This window comes from Manihot esculenta, chromosome 5 (assembly GCF_001659605.2).
Source record: "Manihot esculenta cultivar AM560-2 chromosome 5, M.esculenta_v8, whole genome shotgun sequence".
Taxonomy (NCBI): Eukaryota; Viridiplantae; Streptophyta; class Magnoliopsida; order Malpighiales; family Euphorbiaceae; genus Manihot; species Manihot esculenta.
In genome coordinates this window covers 1505777-1522712 of record NC_035165.2, presented here as the reverse complement: position 1 = coordinate 1522712, position 16936 = coordinate 1505777, and the positions used below count along the sequence as shown (strand labels likewise).

The 16936-nt window shown below is 36.1% G+C and overlaps 2 protein-coding genes across 3 annotated transcripts; both read left to right on the top strand.

The window, feature by feature from the left end:
- The first annotated feature begins 2212 nt into the window (after positions 1–2212).
- Positions 2213–10417, top strand: LOC110615654 (metal tolerance protein 1). The gene is made up of 2 exons (XM_021757649.2): positions 2213–2419; positions 9019–10417. Exon 2 carries the CDS (start codon positions 9019–9021, stop codon positions 10240–10242), a length of 1224 nt encoding a protein of 407 aa, XP_021613341.1. The 5' UTR covers positions 2213–2419; the 3' UTR covers positions 10243–10417.
- A 3699-nt stretch (positions 10418–14116) lies between these two features.
- LOC110614475 (transcription factor bHLH67) lies at positions 14117–16886 on the top strand. Of its 2 annotated transcripts, none has more exons than XM_043956425.1 (4): positions 14117–14133; positions 15011–15685; positions 15854–16252; positions 16379–16886. In XM_043956425.1, exons 2-4 carry the CDS (start codon positions 15107–15109, stop codon positions 16460–16462), a joined length of 1062 nt encoding a protein of 353 aa, XP_043812360.1. In that variant the 5' UTR covers positions 14117–14133; positions 15011–15106; the 3' UTR covers positions 16463–16886. The 2 variants fall into 2 exon arrangements, with proteins under 2 accessions (XP_043812360.1, XP_021611710.1); XM_021756018.2 differs by lacking the exon at positions 14117–14133 and adding an exon at positions 14186–14696.
- Positions 16887–16936: the final 50 nt, after the last annotated feature.

Sequence of the window (16936 nt, the reverse complement as noted above, 5' to 3'; positions counted from 1 at the left end):
GATTCCACCGGACGGTAGGAATTTCGATACCGGAGTCTAGCCGGGTATTACACTTCCTATCATAGTCACACTTAGTCGTACTTATGGATATACTGCCCTCTTTTACATCGTCAACGGCCATTTAATTCCATTTGATGCTACATGGACACGATCCCGGATGTTACGGATTTATTGCCCCACAAATTCAGTAAGTTAATCGAGTTGAGCCTTCTATATGTAAATCCGAGATTGATCCGGTCCGTCAAAGCAAATATTGAGATTATATATGAAGCAGACTTATATATTGAGTTTTAATAGAGTTAAAATCTAGTTTTTCTCGTATAAGCTCAGCCATGATGAAGGGTATATAGAGTCCGATTATCATCAATTTTTTTAAAATTTAGTATTTTATATTAAGATTTGCATATAATTACTTAAAAGATATATAATAAATAGATAAATATATAATAATTATTAAATTATTAATATCTGGCAATTTATTTTATACAAGATAGACTTATAATTTCAACTTAATTGTCGTAGAAATAAATATTCAATTTCTTTGTTTCAGAGGATGTTAGGCTTTCTTACAAGCTGATCAAGTTTTTAAGCTATAATTTTATATAAAATTTTGGGAAAATTACTTCTTAGTCCCTCAGGTTTAACGTAATTAACACTTCTGTCCCTCTATTTTGGCGACCCAACACTTAAGTCCCTCACTTTCTCTTCCGTCCAAATTCGTAGTCCTTCCGTCCATTTAAACCGTTTGGTCAAAGAGTCAAAAGTGAGAGGTGATAATTTTTTCCAGAAATACCCTTCTCTTAATGTGAAATTCCTTTTTTTTTTTTCTCTTTCATGCTTTCTTCGGTTGCAGAAGAAGAAGAAGAAGAAGAAGAAGAAGTAATACCCTTCTCTTAATGTGAAATTCCTTTTTTTTTTTCTCTTTCATGCTTGAAGAAGAAGAAGAAGAAGAAGAAGAAGAAGAAGAAGAAGAAGAAGAAGAAGAAGAAGAAGAAGAAGAAGAAGAAGAAGAAGAAGTTGCAGAAAAGAGGGTAGGAAGAAGAAGAAGAAGAAGAAAGAAGAAGAAGAAGAAGAAGAAGAAGAAGAAGAAGAAGAAGAAGAAGTTGCAGAAAAGAGGGTAGGAAGAAGAAGAAGAAGAAGAAAGAAGAAGAAGAAGAAGAAGAAGAAGAAGGAGAAAGAAGAAGAAAAGAAGAAGTTGTAGAAAATGGTAGGAAGAAGAAGGAGAAGAAGAAGGAGAAGAAGAAGCAGGGGTATTTGGGTTTGGGTTTAGTGAGGGTTAATTTTGTCAATTCACGTGTCCCAAACGGCTATTTTGAACGGAAGGACTGCGAATTTGGATGGAAGAGAAAGTGAGGGACTTAAGTGTTGGGTCGCCAAAATAGAGGGACAGAAGTGTTAATTACGTTAAACCTGAGGGACTAAAAAATAATTTTTCCTAAAATTTTTATCGCTTATAATAAACAAGAAATAGAGGGAGAAGAGCTTTTTAATTTGGTGTTTATAAATTTGTTTCATAATTTATTTTATTTTATTTTATTTTATTTTATTTAAATTTAAAATCCCATCAAACATTCTTTTATTTATTAATTTAAAAAAGTATTTCTATTAGCTTAATAAATTGTTTGTATATAAATATTTATTTATTTAATTTAAAACTAAATTACATTAGAATTTGAATGAAATATATTTTAAAATATTTAATATATATATATATGTAAAAAGGGAGAGGGGAACAAAATTATCCTTAATCTTTTATATTATTTACAATTATATATTTTATTATTTAAATAAATTTATTTTAAAATTTATATAATTTTATAATTTTAAATTCTATGGTAGTATTTACGTGGGATTTTAAATTTAATATTTCAAAAAAAGGTTGTTTTAGAATAACAAAAGCGATTTTATATGTGAATTTTACCAAATGTCAAGAACTTACCTATAAATTATTCAATCTGAAAATAGAATGAAAACTTTATTTCTTATTTTAAAAAAAAATGAAGTTAAATTTAAATAAAAATAATATTATCGATAAATGCATGCTAAAGGTGGGAATGGTCCATTATCCAAAAAAAAAACACATCCTCTCTTTTTTTTTTTTTTTTAATCCAAAAGAAAACATCCTTTTATGTGAAGCAAATGCTGTGACCCTTTACATAAATAGAAAGCGACATGTTGATTTTTGTCAGTTTCTCGTGTTGCCCTTTCTTTGATGCGGATTAAGGATCTACAACCCTCTGCTGGGGACAATATCGTAATACTAATCCATTTCAATGATTTTTTGTGATGGGATTATTGCTTTTGCTTTGCACTGCCCCAACTCCCTGGACAATAAATTGACCCAGACGCCACTGGTCTCGCTGAGATAAATTTCTGATACGAGAAGAGCTCATCTGTGGAATACGACAAGGAACCACTGGTGGGTAGACGCTCAAAATTTCTCTTCAATTTGCATAGTTAGATATTTGTGGAGTAATGGGTTTGATTTAGTATCACTCTTTTAGCTTATGTTCTGCTTTGCTTAGTTTTATTCTCTTAGTTTCCCTGTTCTTTCTGCATAATGGTTGCTCAATATTTATATTTCCCATATCTGGTTTTTCTGGCAATTGATTTTCTGTTTGGCTATACACTGGTTTGATGGGTGCCTCCTGACGTTGTCTCTTTCTGTTTATTTTCCTTGTCTGTATGATGTGGGTATAATTGCGAACTCAATCTTCTTAGGTTCTTTTATTTTTTGGATTCTTTTTATAAGTGTTGTTATTTAGATGCAATGTCATGCTTGGTGATGCATGCTAACGACATCTGTTTTGAAATTATGGCGTTCTTTGATTTTGTATTAACACAATATTGGATCCCGTAATGGGCTTTGTTTTGATTTAGCTTGAAGCTAACTCTGCTCTTCCTTCACTTGAGTGATTGAATATTTGATTAGAGAAATATTAAGCAAAGGAGGTTGGTTTCAAAGAAAAGGCCAACATGTTGAACTCAGCGACCCCATAGACCCATCTAAAATAAACTGAATCATTCCCTACTAGCAGAGAAAAGACGTCTTGATTGTGTGTTGGGAACTGTTTTACTTAAATATAAACTGTCTTAAACCTTGTAGTATTTCTGGTTTACCATTGTTCTTTGGTAGTTTGATTTTTATTTTCCAATTATATGATTTTCATGCCTTGAGAAAAGAAGCTTTGATTGTATACTGGGATTGTTTTACTTAATAACAAGACTTTCTTAAACCTGATAGTAATTCCAGTTTTCCTGGTGGTTTGATTTTATTTTGCAATTCTATGATTTTCATGCCTAGAGAAAAGAAGTTTTGATTGTCGATTGGGAACTGTTCTATTTAAGTTTAAGACTATCTTAAACCTTACATTAATTCTGGTTTTCCATTGGTGTTTGGAGGTTCAATTTGTATTTTCCAATTATATGATTTTCTTGCATAGAGGGTGGCTTGGTATAGTGGTAAAATTACTCCATTTGTGACCTAGAAATTGCGAGGTCAAGCCATAAAAACAGCTTCATTGCATAGCGAGAGTGTGGCGGCGTACGTCAAACCCCAGCGGCCACAAGTGTGGGATGTTTCATGCACTATTTCACTCTTATTTATGATTTTCATGCCTACTAGACTTTCCAGTTGTTAATTAGCACTTCTTTGTCTATGAGAAGGTGTTCAGACAAAAAAGTGAGCTTTTGTGCCATCGTAGATAACCTGTTATGTCTCTGCTTGAATTCTAATACTGTGTTTGGAATCTTCTAGGAAATAACAGTTCTATGCTTTTAAAGTTTAAATGAAACCTTCGAGCTATCTCCTTTGATTAATCATATTGCCATGATTCCTATGATTCATAAGTTTGAATCTTATTTGAGGCTTCCTTGCAATTGCAGCTCTTTACAACTGAAATATCAGGACAAATTATCCATAGAATATTGTTTTCTGCTTAAGCCACTCTGCTTTTCGGTTTTTTCTGTTAAGCTTAGCATTTGAAGATGCCTTTTCTAGATTAGAGGGTCAGTGGCCAGATTACTCTTATCTATAGTTGTTGCCTATGGATGCTTAACAGGTTGAAAGTGAGTATTAGTTTGGTGGTTTTCAGTGATCATTTGCACTGGGTAGACTGCCAGAATTCTGCTTCTGACTTCTCCTCTTCCACCATCCACAAGCTTTAGTTTTGAAAAAGTCCTCAAATTTGACATTCCTACAATTTGCACCTTAGTTCTTTGCATTTGGGTAGAATGTCGTAGTTCTCACTCTTTCGATCACTTTGATAGTTCTTATTAGTTTGTGTAGGTCTAGCCATCTGTGGGAGATTCTGTTTCTCTTTTGTTTGTTCTTGTTATATTACTTTGATAATATGCCTAGAGCCGAATAATCCTCTAAAAGAACAACAGGATTGTTCCTTGCACAATGTGTAGTATTTATAGATATCAAGCTATATGAAAAAGGATTTAAAGAACTGTAATATATTGGACTTGGAAGCACACACTTCTTATTTACTGATGAATATTTATAGGAAAAATCACTACTTAACAACTACTGTAAATAATCTGGAAAAATCTAAACTATTCTCCTATAATTAAGCAACAAGTAAATCATGCTTAAAGACTTACTAAAAAAAACTAAATCTGTAAAGATTTAGTCAAATACTAAAGGCAAATTACTAACAATCTCCTCCAATCTCCTCCTTGCCTTAGTATTTACATACACCTAACTTGTTCCTCAACTCTTCTAATCTTGCTTTAGGAAGACCTTTGGTTAAGATATCTGCAATTTGTTCCTTTGTTCTGCAAAACACTAGCTTGATTTCACCATCTTTCTGCTTTTCCCTCAAGTGATAGAGCCTGATATTAAAGTGCTTAGTTTTTCCATGACAGACAGGGTCCTTTGAGATTGCAATAGCAGCTTGGTTGTCAACAAAAATCTCTGTTGGATCATTTTGCTTTATCTGCAAGTCTTCAAGTATTTTTCAGATTCAAATTGCTTGATTCACAGTGGCATTTGTTGCAATAAACTCTGCTTCTGCTGTGCTTTGAGCAACAACCTCTTGCTTTCTTGAACTCCATGAGAAAACACCTGAGCCAAAATTGAAATAAAAACCAGTTGTGCTTCTCATATCATCAGTAGAACTTGTCCAATCACTATCAGAAAAACCTTAGAGTTGAAAGTTTTTAAAACCATAATATTTGATGCCGTAATCGGTTTTACCTTTCAAATATCTTAAAATACGCTTAGCAGCTACAAAATGAACTTTACTAGCACAATTCATAAACCTTGATAGCAAACTTACGGCAAAAGTTATGCCCGGTCTTGTGGCTGTGAGATACATCAAACAACCAATCAAACTCCTGTACAACCCTTCATCTACCTTTTCAGCTCCATCTTTTTTTACTTAACTTCTCCTTTAGATTCATTAGTGTGCTAATTTCTTTGCAATCTTTCATGTGAAACTTCTTAAGAATTTCCTTTGCAAACTTCTGCTGACATATGAAGATTTCATGAGCACTTTATTTCACCTCTAGGCTCAAAAAATAAGACAATAAACCAAGATTTGTCATCTCAAAAGCTTTGAACATATCAATTTTAAATTCATTCGCCAATTTTTCATCGCTTCTTGTAACAAGCAAATCGTCAACATAAATAGACACCACAATTATGTTAGTATCAGATTTCTTCACATATAAGGTGGCTTCACTTGGACTTTTTGCAAATCCAAGACTTTGAAGATAAACATCAACTCTGTTGTACCTGGCCCTGGGAGCCTGTTTAAGGCCATACAAAGCCTTCTTCAGTTTGTAAACTTTCTCCTCCTTACCCTTGACTAGAAATCTCTCAGGTTGTTCAATATAGATTTCTTCTTGAAGGAAACCATTTAAAAAGGCTGACTTAACATCCAAGTGATAAAGTTTCCAATCTTTTTCTGCAGATAAAGCCAGCAACATCCTTATAGTATCCAAACGTGCAACCAGAGCAAAAGTTTCTGAAAAATCTACTCCGAAGACTTGATTGTACCCTTTCACAACTAATCTGGCTTTATGTTTGTTTACAAAACCATCAGCATTGAGTTTGGTCCTATAAACCCATTTCACACCATTGATCTTTCTATTTTGAGGTCTGTCCACCAACTTCCAGGTATCATTCTTCTCGATCATTCGTAGATCATCTTTCATTGAATCTATCCATTTGTCATCCTTCATTGCTTCATTGAATTCTGCAAGCTCAAAAACAACAACATTACTTTCTGCATAGACATCAGACAATAATCTTGTGCCACGAACAGGAACATCATCTATCTTGTCATCAAGTTCTTGAGAGAATTCTGGAAATTCTCTTTCTATTGGCTCCTCCCAAATCCATTGCTTGTCCTCTATGAATTTGACATCACGACTTACAATAATTTTCCCATTTTGAGATTGGAGAATTCTGTAAGCTTTAGAATTGCTACTGTATCCAACAAATATACCAGGTTCTGCCTTCCTATCAAGTTTATCTCTCTTCACCTGTGGCACATAAGAAAAACATAGGCAACAAAAAATTTTTAGATTTTGTAAATGTAGCTTATAATCAAACTAGGCCTCAAATGGTGTTTTGCCTTCAATAGCTCTAGTCGAGTGCCTATTCAACAAGAAAACTGCAGTACTTGAAACTTCTGTCCAAAGATTTTTTGGCAACCCTTTTTCATGCAGCATGCATCTTGCCATCTCCATGATGCTCCGGTTCTTTCTCTCACTTACGCCATTTTACTAGGGAGTGTAAGGAGTTGTGAGTTGGTGCTCAATACCTGCATCCTCACATAATTTGTCAAAAATTGCATTCTTGTACTCTTTTCCATTGTCAGACCTTATTGTTCGTATTCTTCAATCACTTTGATTTTTCATCCAATTTTTAAACTTCCAGAATATACTAGCAACCTCAGCTTTGGATTTGAAGAAGTAAATCCAACAAAATCATGTGTAATCATCAATAAATGTAATATAATACTAATTACCATTTAAAGATGATGTTTTCTGAGGTCCTCCAACATCTGAATGCACCAGCTGCAACTTGTGTGAAGCTCTCCATACGATTCGAGGAAATGGTTTCCTGACCTGCTTTCCATATTGACAAGCCACACAATTAGCTAGCTCTTCTTCGAGTGGTGGGACACCCTTCACAAAGTCATTTTTTTGCATATACAGTAATCTAGCGTGATGAAAGTGTCCCAACCTTTTGTGCCACAACTCTGCATTGCTGAAGTGACATACAAGTGCTGCATGTCCATTTTCCAGCAAATTCAGAGCAAAACTCTTATACTTCATCATGGCCTTAAACACATTTCTGCCCATTGCATCCTTAATAAAGCATCACTTATCCTCAAAAAAAGCTTTGTAGCCTTTTTCAAGAAGCTGCCCAACACTCAACAAATTTTGATCAATATAAGGCACATACAAAACGTCAGAGATATGTTTTAAACATGTTAAGCTCTCAATTTCCACTGTGCCTTTTCCTTTGACTAGAATAAGCTGGCCATTTCCAATCCTTACTTTAGAGATAAAAGTCTTATTGATCTCTATGAAGCGAGTTGGATCGTTGGTCATGTGATTGGTGTAGCTGCTATCTATTAACCAAGAATAACTTGAGTTATTCTTAGCTGCAAAACATGTCGCCACAAAGAGTTGTTCTTCATCATTTTCTTCTATATGTGTTTTTGCTACTTCGGACTGTTGGGATTTGCACACTTTCTCCATGTCTCATGATACCACACTTTCTGCACTTAATGTCAGGCCTCCACCAACACTTCTTTGGATGGAGATTCGTCTTTTTGCAATGTGTACAAGGTGAACTAGCACCTTTGTTGACATTGCTGAACTTGCTGCTGTTATATTTTTCCATAAATTTCTTGTCTTTGCCTTGTGAACTTTCTGACTTGGCCTTCAAAGCATCCTCCACATTTCCTTCTTTTCTCATTATCCTTCTGTGCTCCTGAGCCTGCAAAGCATTAACCAACTCTGCCAAGGATATGCTTGACAGATCCTTAGACTTCTCTAGCGAAGAGATTTTTTACTCATATTTCTCAGGAAGAGTGACAAAAAAATTTTCAATAATTCTGCCATCAGAAAAATCCTTACCCAACAGCCTTACTTTGTTGACAATGCCCAACAACTTGTCCGAATAATCCTTAATTGTTTCCGACTCCTTCATCTTTACCATCTCAAATTCTCTAATCAAGTTGAGGATTTGCATGCTCTTGGTTCTTTCATTGCCTTGATACTCCTTTTTGAGATAATCCCATAGGGCTTTGGCTGAATCCAGGTTCATGATCTTGATAAAAATTGTACTTGAAATGGCAGAGTAAAGACAAGCTATGGCTTTTGACTTCCTTGTCTTTCTCTCCTTGTGATTTTTTATCTGTGCCACCGTTGGATTTGTAGGCAACGGTTGAATGACGTAGTCTTCTTCTACAGCCTCCCAAAGATCCATAGCATCAAGATAGACCGTTATTCTAACAGCCCATGCTTGATAATTTTGGCCATAAAAAATTGGTGGAGCAGCATGATGGCTGAAAGTTGATTGTGTATTACTCTCTATTCTCACAGACCCCTCAAGATAATATGCTCTGATACCACTTTGTAGTATTTATAGATATAAAGTTATATGAAAAAGGATTTAAAGAACTGGAATATATTGGAGTGGAAGCACAAACTTCTTATTTACTGATGAATACTTATAGGAAAAATCACTACTTAACAACTAATGCAAATAATTTGGAAAAATCTAAACTAATCTCCTATAATTAAGCAATAAGTAAATCATGCTTAAGGACTTATTAAAAAAAACTAAATCTGTAAAGATTTAGTCAAATACTAAAGGCAAATTACTAACACAATGCATTGTAGTTTCTCATTTCTGTGATGTTAAGACAATACTCTTTGCCAGATTGTCAAAGTGGGAAGTTCACATGGTCAGAATACAAATTATGGTAAGCGTGTGTAGGCATGTACTATTCTTGTGATACTCATGGTGTTGTTTAAATGAATTTCCAGATGGAAGCTCGAAATCCTCAACATGGACAAATTATTGAAATAAACGTTGATGTTCCTGATGGGGGAAGCACCGTTGGGAGAAGTAGGATATGTGGAGAAGCACCTTGTGGATTCTCAGATGGTGGAGCTAATTCCAAAGACGCCAAAGAACGATCAGCTTCCATGCGCAAGCTCTTGATTGCAGTAGCACTTTGTGTACTCTTCATGAGTGCTGAAGTAGCTGGTGGCATCAAAGCCAACAGTCTTGCCATATTGACTGATGCTGCGCATTTGCTTTCAGATGTTGCAGCCTTTGCTATCTCCTTGTTCTCCTTGTGGGCAGCTGGGTGGGAAGCCACACCCCGTCAGTCGTATGGATTTTTTAGGGTTGAGATCCTCGGTGCATTGGTTTCCATGCAGCTCATATGGCTGATTACAGGGATTTTGGTATATGAAGCCATTGTTAGGCTCATTCATGATACAGGTGATGTAAATGGCTTTCTGATGTTTATAGTTGCTGCTTTTGGTCTGGTGGTGAATATCATCATGGCTCTTTTATTGGGCCATGATCACGGGCATGGTCATGATCATGCGCATGGCCATGATGATCACAATCATGGAATTGGCCACATCCATGGGGAGAAAAATAACTCTCACCGTCACCACCACCACCACCATCAGCATGAGGAGCACACAAAAGATAAACACCATCATCACGAGGAGCACTCAAAAGATGAGCACCATCCTGTGTCTGAAGATAACACTGTGCCCTTACTGGATAAAGGGAAAGACAAACATGGCAAAATTCAGCGAAACATAAATGTACAAGGGGCTTATCTCCATGTACTTGGGGATTCCATTCAGAGTATTGGGGTGATGATTGGAGGTGCAGTCATATGGTATAAGCCTGAGTGGAAGATAGTTGATCTGATCTGCACTCTAATTTTTTCAGTTATAGTTTTAGGTACAACAATCAAAATGCTGCGAAGCATACTTGAAGTCCTGATGGAAAGCACTCCAAGAGAGATAGATGCAACAAAGCTAGAGAAGGGGCTGTTGGAGATGGAGGAAGTGGTGGCCATTCACGAGCTGCATATATGGGCCATTACAGTGGGTAAAGTTCTCTTGGCTTGTCATGTTAAAATCAGACCAGAAGCAAATGCAGACATGGTTTTGGACAATGTAATAAACTACATCAGAAGGGAATATAATATTAGTCATGTTACCATCCAGATCGAGCGTTAGTGGAGGAAATAGATCGTCTCATTTTATCTGAGGCCTCTTGTTTCTGAAACTTCCAATTTCCTATATCTCATAGTAATAGCTTCCATTATGTTGAACTTTAGAATTGATACCTGCTGCTTGTTTATGTAATATCTTTATTTTGCAATTATAAAATTCAACTGTTGAGTTCCTTGAATCATTGCTTTCTCCAAGTTTCCAGTTTAGTTTCACATGTGCAAACTAATACATTATTCATTCTATTGGGAGTTCTTCATCAGGCTCGGAAAGAAACCTGCATTGTGTTCAATGGGAGACATCCATTGTCAGTGGAAGTTGCTACTGAATTTTTCGTGAAAATTATAGCTGAAACAGCCGAGCCCGAACTGACCCAAATAATTTTTAGACCCATTTTTCACTTGGCCCAAAATGGTTAATCCAAGTTATTTCGTAGTTTCGTGCATTGAAACAGCCGGACCCGAACTGGCCCAAATAACTTTTGGACCCACTTTCCACTTGGTCCAAAATGATTAACCAAATTATTTAGTAGTTCTTGTGCTAGCTATTATATACAAATCAATTTTCTTTCAATCTTCCGATGTGGGACGGATTTGCATCGGAATTTGCGCCGCAAATCCGCAAGCAGGCAGCTGGAAGCAGCTGGCCGTCACACTCAGACCCACTAAATTTTTGCAACGTCCTCGTCGCAACTGAATCGATTACAATTGCTAACCAGGGCCGGACCCTTAGGTATTGTGGTTCCCTAGTACCTCGGGTGACTCCACCTCCTCTTTCACGGATAGCCCTTTCCTCACAGGCCCACTAGCTCCGCACAATTTGTCTGACCCGCAAATCCGCAAATCAGGCAGCTGAAAGCAGCTGACCGTCACAATAGCAGCTGGGAGCATGATGTTGCAAGTGAGGGTGCTTGCGTCATCCAATTGAGTGAAAAAAGATTTGTTACTCTCCATAGCCTCTGCTTTTTACTGTGAAATACTGGAGTTTTTATTTAGTGAAATTGATGCATGTCTAACAGTTCTATTCTAATATTTGATTATGATAGGATTTATATTCACTACAAATTAATGGTTATAATAAAATCATTGTATACACATCAATTTCAATTTCAGGGTATAATTTTTTGAAATGATGGGCGAGAGGGAGATTCAGTAACATGATCTACTGGACATGAGAGTCTTCAACCTTGTGGCAAGAGGATAAGGTTTGTCTCACTGGTATTTTCATCTTATGGTTTCTATATCGTCTAGAATCAATGAGTCAGCTACAGGACAAGTTCAAATATCCTGGGTGCTCATCATGATAATGGGAATGCCTCTGGTTGTGTGGCTTAATGGATGCCCTCAGATCAAAATGGATAAGGTTCTTGGACATTATCAAATAGGAGTCTGGTGTTTTGAAGCATGAAATTTTATTAAATTAAATTTGTCTTTTTGTAGATTTTGAGTTTGATAAATCTGATTTTATAAATTTGACAAAATCTCCAAGATGTATGAGCTGTTTGATTGCTTCTCTTGATTTAGAAAGGAGGAAGCTACCATTTGAGACGATGATTGAGAAGGAATAATTGAAAGGGAAAAATACAATTACGCCTAATAGGACAGAGTTAAGCTAAAGAAACTGCTGACAGTGTGGAACACGGCTGCGTTATATGTCAAATGGTTCAAACAGCTTGGCAGGACTCTTTTTAATCTTGAGAAGTAACCAGATTCATCAACTTCACAACATACTTAATTCAAAATGATTTTTCAATATTTACGCAATATTTGACAAAAATATTTGCAAAAATATTGACTTAATTAATTATGTTAAATTTCAGTTTATGCAACTTCTCTTAGAAGAAATGTATAATAGTTTTAGTTATTTATATAGTTCATAATTGCCTATGAAAAATTGACAAAAAATAATTATATATTTATTTTTACATATTTTCTTTAATTGTATATTACATACAAATCTTAATAATTGCCAATAAGTTAGGATATATAGTTATTGTATTCATATTAAATATAATTGACTATGAACATTTTTGTAATCCCACATCGATTTTTTAGTAAGAAAAATTTATAAGATTTTTCGAACAATTATTTAGACTGATTTTAATTAAACTGTTTAATATTTTTTATTTTAGCTGATTTCACTAATTAAACAATTATTACATTTAATAATCTCGTAATGAAGAGATTTTCAAGTTATTTCTTCAATAAATGGTTATAAAACTTTTATATATATTACATAAAAAAAACTTTTATCTATCAAAATTTACATGAGAAAAAGAACTTCTATTTATAAAAAGAATCTTACTAACAACTAGCATAATTTAAAAATTTCAGTGGAGTCAATTGACCTGACTAGTGGAGCTTTAGCTCTGCCCCTGGTAAGAAGAAAGAGGAAGGGAAAAATCAACCACTGTTTCTTTTTTACCAGGTCTTGAAAAACAAGCAAACATAAACTTTAAGTTTTCTCCACTTTGGTTTCTGATCTCTTCTTTTTCAATAGTAGAACTTCATCCCCACATAATTCCCATGTTCTCGTGCAATCCAAAGATTCAATCTTTAAGGTGTGGCCCTCTGTAAGATCTGTCTCTGGTAGGCTTCTCTGAAATTGAGACACATGGTGCCTTGATCATCAGGTGATCTATCCACCTGCAGACAGTACAGAGGGACCTTGCGAAGCTGTAAACTGGTGTTGAGCAATTTCCACATTTAAACCTTTTCAAATAATTGAAAACAACGAGCGACTTCACTTCCTAAAACAAGGAAACAGAAGAAAATTCTTTCATGGGTACATTTCACTTCATTTGAATAGATAAAGCCATAAAAGCCTCTACTTTGGTTAAGTTTCACTCTTGATGCTATAAAAATAATGGCTTAATAGTGTCATATTTTGGCATTTTATGATATTTATCATTCTTTAATCCAGGGAATAAGGCAGCTAATCTAATAGACTGACTAGTTCTCCAGTTGAAAAAACAAAAGTTTTTTCAGTACATAGAAGATTTGACTAAACAAAAAGCTGGAGCAAGTCTTCAACTTGCAGAACATTATATGATATTTTCCCTTTTTTTTTTTGTTATCAGGTAAAATTGTGAAGAGGTTTGAGCAACAGTGGGTTGAAGAGATTGTTAAAGGAAAAACCTGTGGAAATGATACGAATCTGGGGCTTGCTGCTAATGCTTCCACTGGTGTTCCCCTTAGAGACAAAATTTCTCTCCCGACACATTTAATGAAAATCTTGCCTTCATCTGCTGCCAATATGACCCTACCAAAAAAATTTCAATTACCCATTCCAAGTAACACTCAGCCATCTCTGTAATGCATCAACGCGTTGAGCTTACGTAGGACAGATTGAAAAACTTCATGCAAGTACACCTTATTCATCATGAATCATAAATACAAATTCATGCAGATTTAATTCTTTATACTTTTGATAAAGAAATTCAAGATTAGAGCTGTACTTATTTGGATTATGAGATTGATTAGATGGAATATTATATCAGGAGACCCATTTATTCTAAATTAAGGAAAAAAGAAGCAAAAAGTGAAATGGTTGAGAAAAGATTATAAAGATGACAAAGGTAGTCATAATCGTACTGCTGGAGGCCATGTGCAGTGTGTATCAACTGAAGGGTAAAAAGGGAGGGCAGTGAAAAGAGAAATATACCCTTGGATTGGAAAACAAGAAGAAAAATACAGAGAGAAAGAAAGAGATCTACAGAGAGAGAGAGAGAGAGAGAGATGGGAGAAAGGATGCAGCATCAGACTCGGTGACACAATCCATAGAAAGGACTTTCCAAAGCTTTTTAATTTTTTGGTGTCCGCTTGGGGAAGGAGTCCCCACAACTGTCTGTCCCCGCTGCCGGACAAAACTGCCACCGCCAATAATGCTTGGGACCTTGTAAGCCAGACAACTCTCTCTCTCTCTCTTTCTCCCTCTCTCCCCCTACAACTCTCTCTCTCTCTTTCTCTCTCTCTCCCCCTTCTGTTAAGTCTTACCAACTCTCTCCAGTCCCATATACATCTGTTATATCCTCTCTTAGTTGCTTATTTTCCACCCTTCGTTTCTCACCCTTAGTTGGTTATTTTCAATTTGTTTTTCCCTGCTGTTTGTTTTTTTTTACTCGTCTTCAGACATCACTTAACTCTTCTTAGCCTCCATTTCTTGCTGGTTACTCCCTCTCTTTCTCTGTGTGTGTGTGTGGGTGTGTGGTGCTGTTCTTGAAAGCATTTAATATTATTCTATTTAAGAGTATCACCAGGACACCAGCCTCAGAAAATAAAGGAATATATTTGGCTTGAAGATGGGGTATCTAGTTCTGCTTCTTGGGCGTTACATTTATTACTATTTTTCTGTTAGCATCACAATGGAATGTTGGTAACTGAGTGGGAGATAATTTAAAGCTTACTTGCAACTTCTGCTCATCTGTAATGGAGAGGCTCCAAGGCCTTTTTGATCCTTGTGTATGTTACTTTGCTCATTTTAGTACCTTTCTTAAATTTAGCTCTCTCAATCCTTGAATTCCTTTACTAGAATCAAGAAATGGGACTGCATTTACTACTCTAAATGCTTGCATTTAATGCATTTGGTTGTTTTACTGGAAATGCTAATATCTGCTTTGCTGTTCCTTCTCATTAACATTCTATTCTTATTCTTCTTTTGTTCTCCCTTTCTCTTTTGAGACTCAATCGTCTCTCTCATCCACCCAGCCAAGTATTTCCCTAGTTTCGTTTCTTTTTTTCACAGTTCTTTCTTAAGTTTCTGTTTTTTCTTGCAGTTCTTAGGTGAACAGCTGGATGCAGAGGGCTTGGAACGAGGATTTGTAAACACAGAAAATTTGAGAACATTCGAGGAAGAAGAAACACAGTTCTCGATGCCAAGTTTAGAAGACAAAATCCCTTTTCTTCAAATGCTACAAGGTGTAGAATACCCACCATTTTTTCCCCTCAAAGAACCCAACTTTCAGACATTACTAAAACTCCAACACCTCAAAAGGCCTTGGAACAACTACATCACTGAAGCGGACACCCAAGTTCAAGCGCTGGAGCTTGAAAGTTGTGTCACTCATGACATAGCTGATTTGCACTCACCAGCCAAATCTGAAACCAAAGATTTTCAGAACCCACATTCAAATTCCTGTCTTGAAGATGTAAGCCCCGAGCCTAAGAGGCAGGCCAATTTAATAGGACGCTTTTGCAAAGAACGTAACTCAGACTCATCCTTTCCATGGACTCACCCACAAACCATGCTCCACGAGACCCATTTCTCCAAAACTTCTCCAGTAGTCACCAAGGAACGAAAAAAGCGAAAACGAACAAGGCCAACGAAGAACAAAGAAGAAGTAGAGAATCAGCGCATGACCCACATTGCTGTGGAACGCAATCGCCGTCGCCAAATGAACGACCACCTCAACTCTCTCCGCTCTCTCATGCCCCCCTCCTACGTGCAAAGGGTAATCACAAACATCAAAATATCAAACCTTCCATTTAGGGTTTTCGTTTTGAGAATTCAATCTTTAGTCCAACAAATTGAAAATCTCTCCTTTCTCTGTGCCAAAGAAAATAATAAAAAAAAGTTCCAGTCTTTATTGAACGTTCACCCTTTTTTTCCTTGTTAATAGGGTGACCAAGCGTCTATTATAGGAGGTGCAATAGATTTTGTGAAGGAACTAGAGCAGCTTCTACAATCTCTGGAAGCGCAAAAGAGAATGAGAAAAACCGAAGAAGCTGTAGCGGCCATGGGCATGACATCGAACTGGTTATTCACTTCTCAGGCGGAGTGTAATATCCAGGGGGAAAGCGGCAATTGTGAAGAGGAAGCAAAGGTGAAGAGAAAATCTGAGGCGGCGGAGATAGAAGTGACAGTCATAAAAAATCATGTAAATTTGAAGATTCAGAGTGAAAAGAAGGCAGGCCAGTTGTTGAGAGCCATCGTTGCACTGGAGGATCTTAGGCTGACAGTTTTGCACCTTAACATCACGTCGTCTGAAAATACAGTTCTTTACTCATTCAACCTAAAGGTACCTTACTTTCGCTGTTTCTTTTTGGTCAACCAGTTTGACTTCATTCATTCTCCCAAACCCTAATTCCCTATTTTCTCATATATAATTTTAATTTTCTTTTTTTTTTTTGGGGTGCATCTGTAGATAGAGGATGACTGTAAGCTGGAATCAGCGGATGAGATAGCAGCAACAGTTGATGAAATATTCACCATTATCAACGGCAACTGATTGGTCAATTACACTCGTAGGCAAGAGAGAAACGGAAGCTCACTCTACAATTCTGAGTTCCCTTCTAATACAGTGTAGGGGATTAAAAAACCGAAAAGAAAAGCTGCAACTGGGTTCTTAGGGATGGTAGATAGGGAACAGAACAGAGGATTGCTTCCATTAATCGTCTCCAGTGCACAAATTAAGCGGATGATACTTACTGCTTAACTTTCTTTCTTTCTTCTTTTAAGAAAAAGGCTTATTATCTGTATTGCTAGAGCTAGTTGGCAGATTAGAATATGGGTATGAGTTGGAATTGTTTCAGCTGAGCTTGCGTGGTCAAAAAGAGTGGGGCTAGGCTATAATGTTTTAATATAATATAATAATAATATTATTATTAAAAATGTAATGATGACAAAATGCAAATGATGCATCTCTTTTTCAATTGACTTTAGGACATCGGCCGTGTATATATATGTATGTTGATATGGATGT

Excerpts from the sequence above, each read along its gene's own strand:
- LOC110614475 (XM_021756018.2), top strand. The coding sequence starts at position 14,664 with ATGGAGAGGCTCCAAGGCCTTTTTGATCCTTGT. Across the intron at positions 14,697-15,010 it reads AAGGCCTTTTTGATCCTTGT|TTCTTAGGTGAACAGCTGGA; the intron begins GTATGTTACTTT and ends TTTTTCTTGCAG. Across the intron at positions 15,686-15,853 it reads CCCCCTCCTACGTGCAAAGG|GGTGACCAAGCGTCTATTAT; the intron begins GTAATCACAAAC and ends CCTTGTTAATAG.
- LOC110615654 (XM_021757649.2), top strand. The coding sequence starts at position 9,019 with ATGGAAGCTCGAAATCCTCAACATGGACAAATTATTGAAATAAACGTT.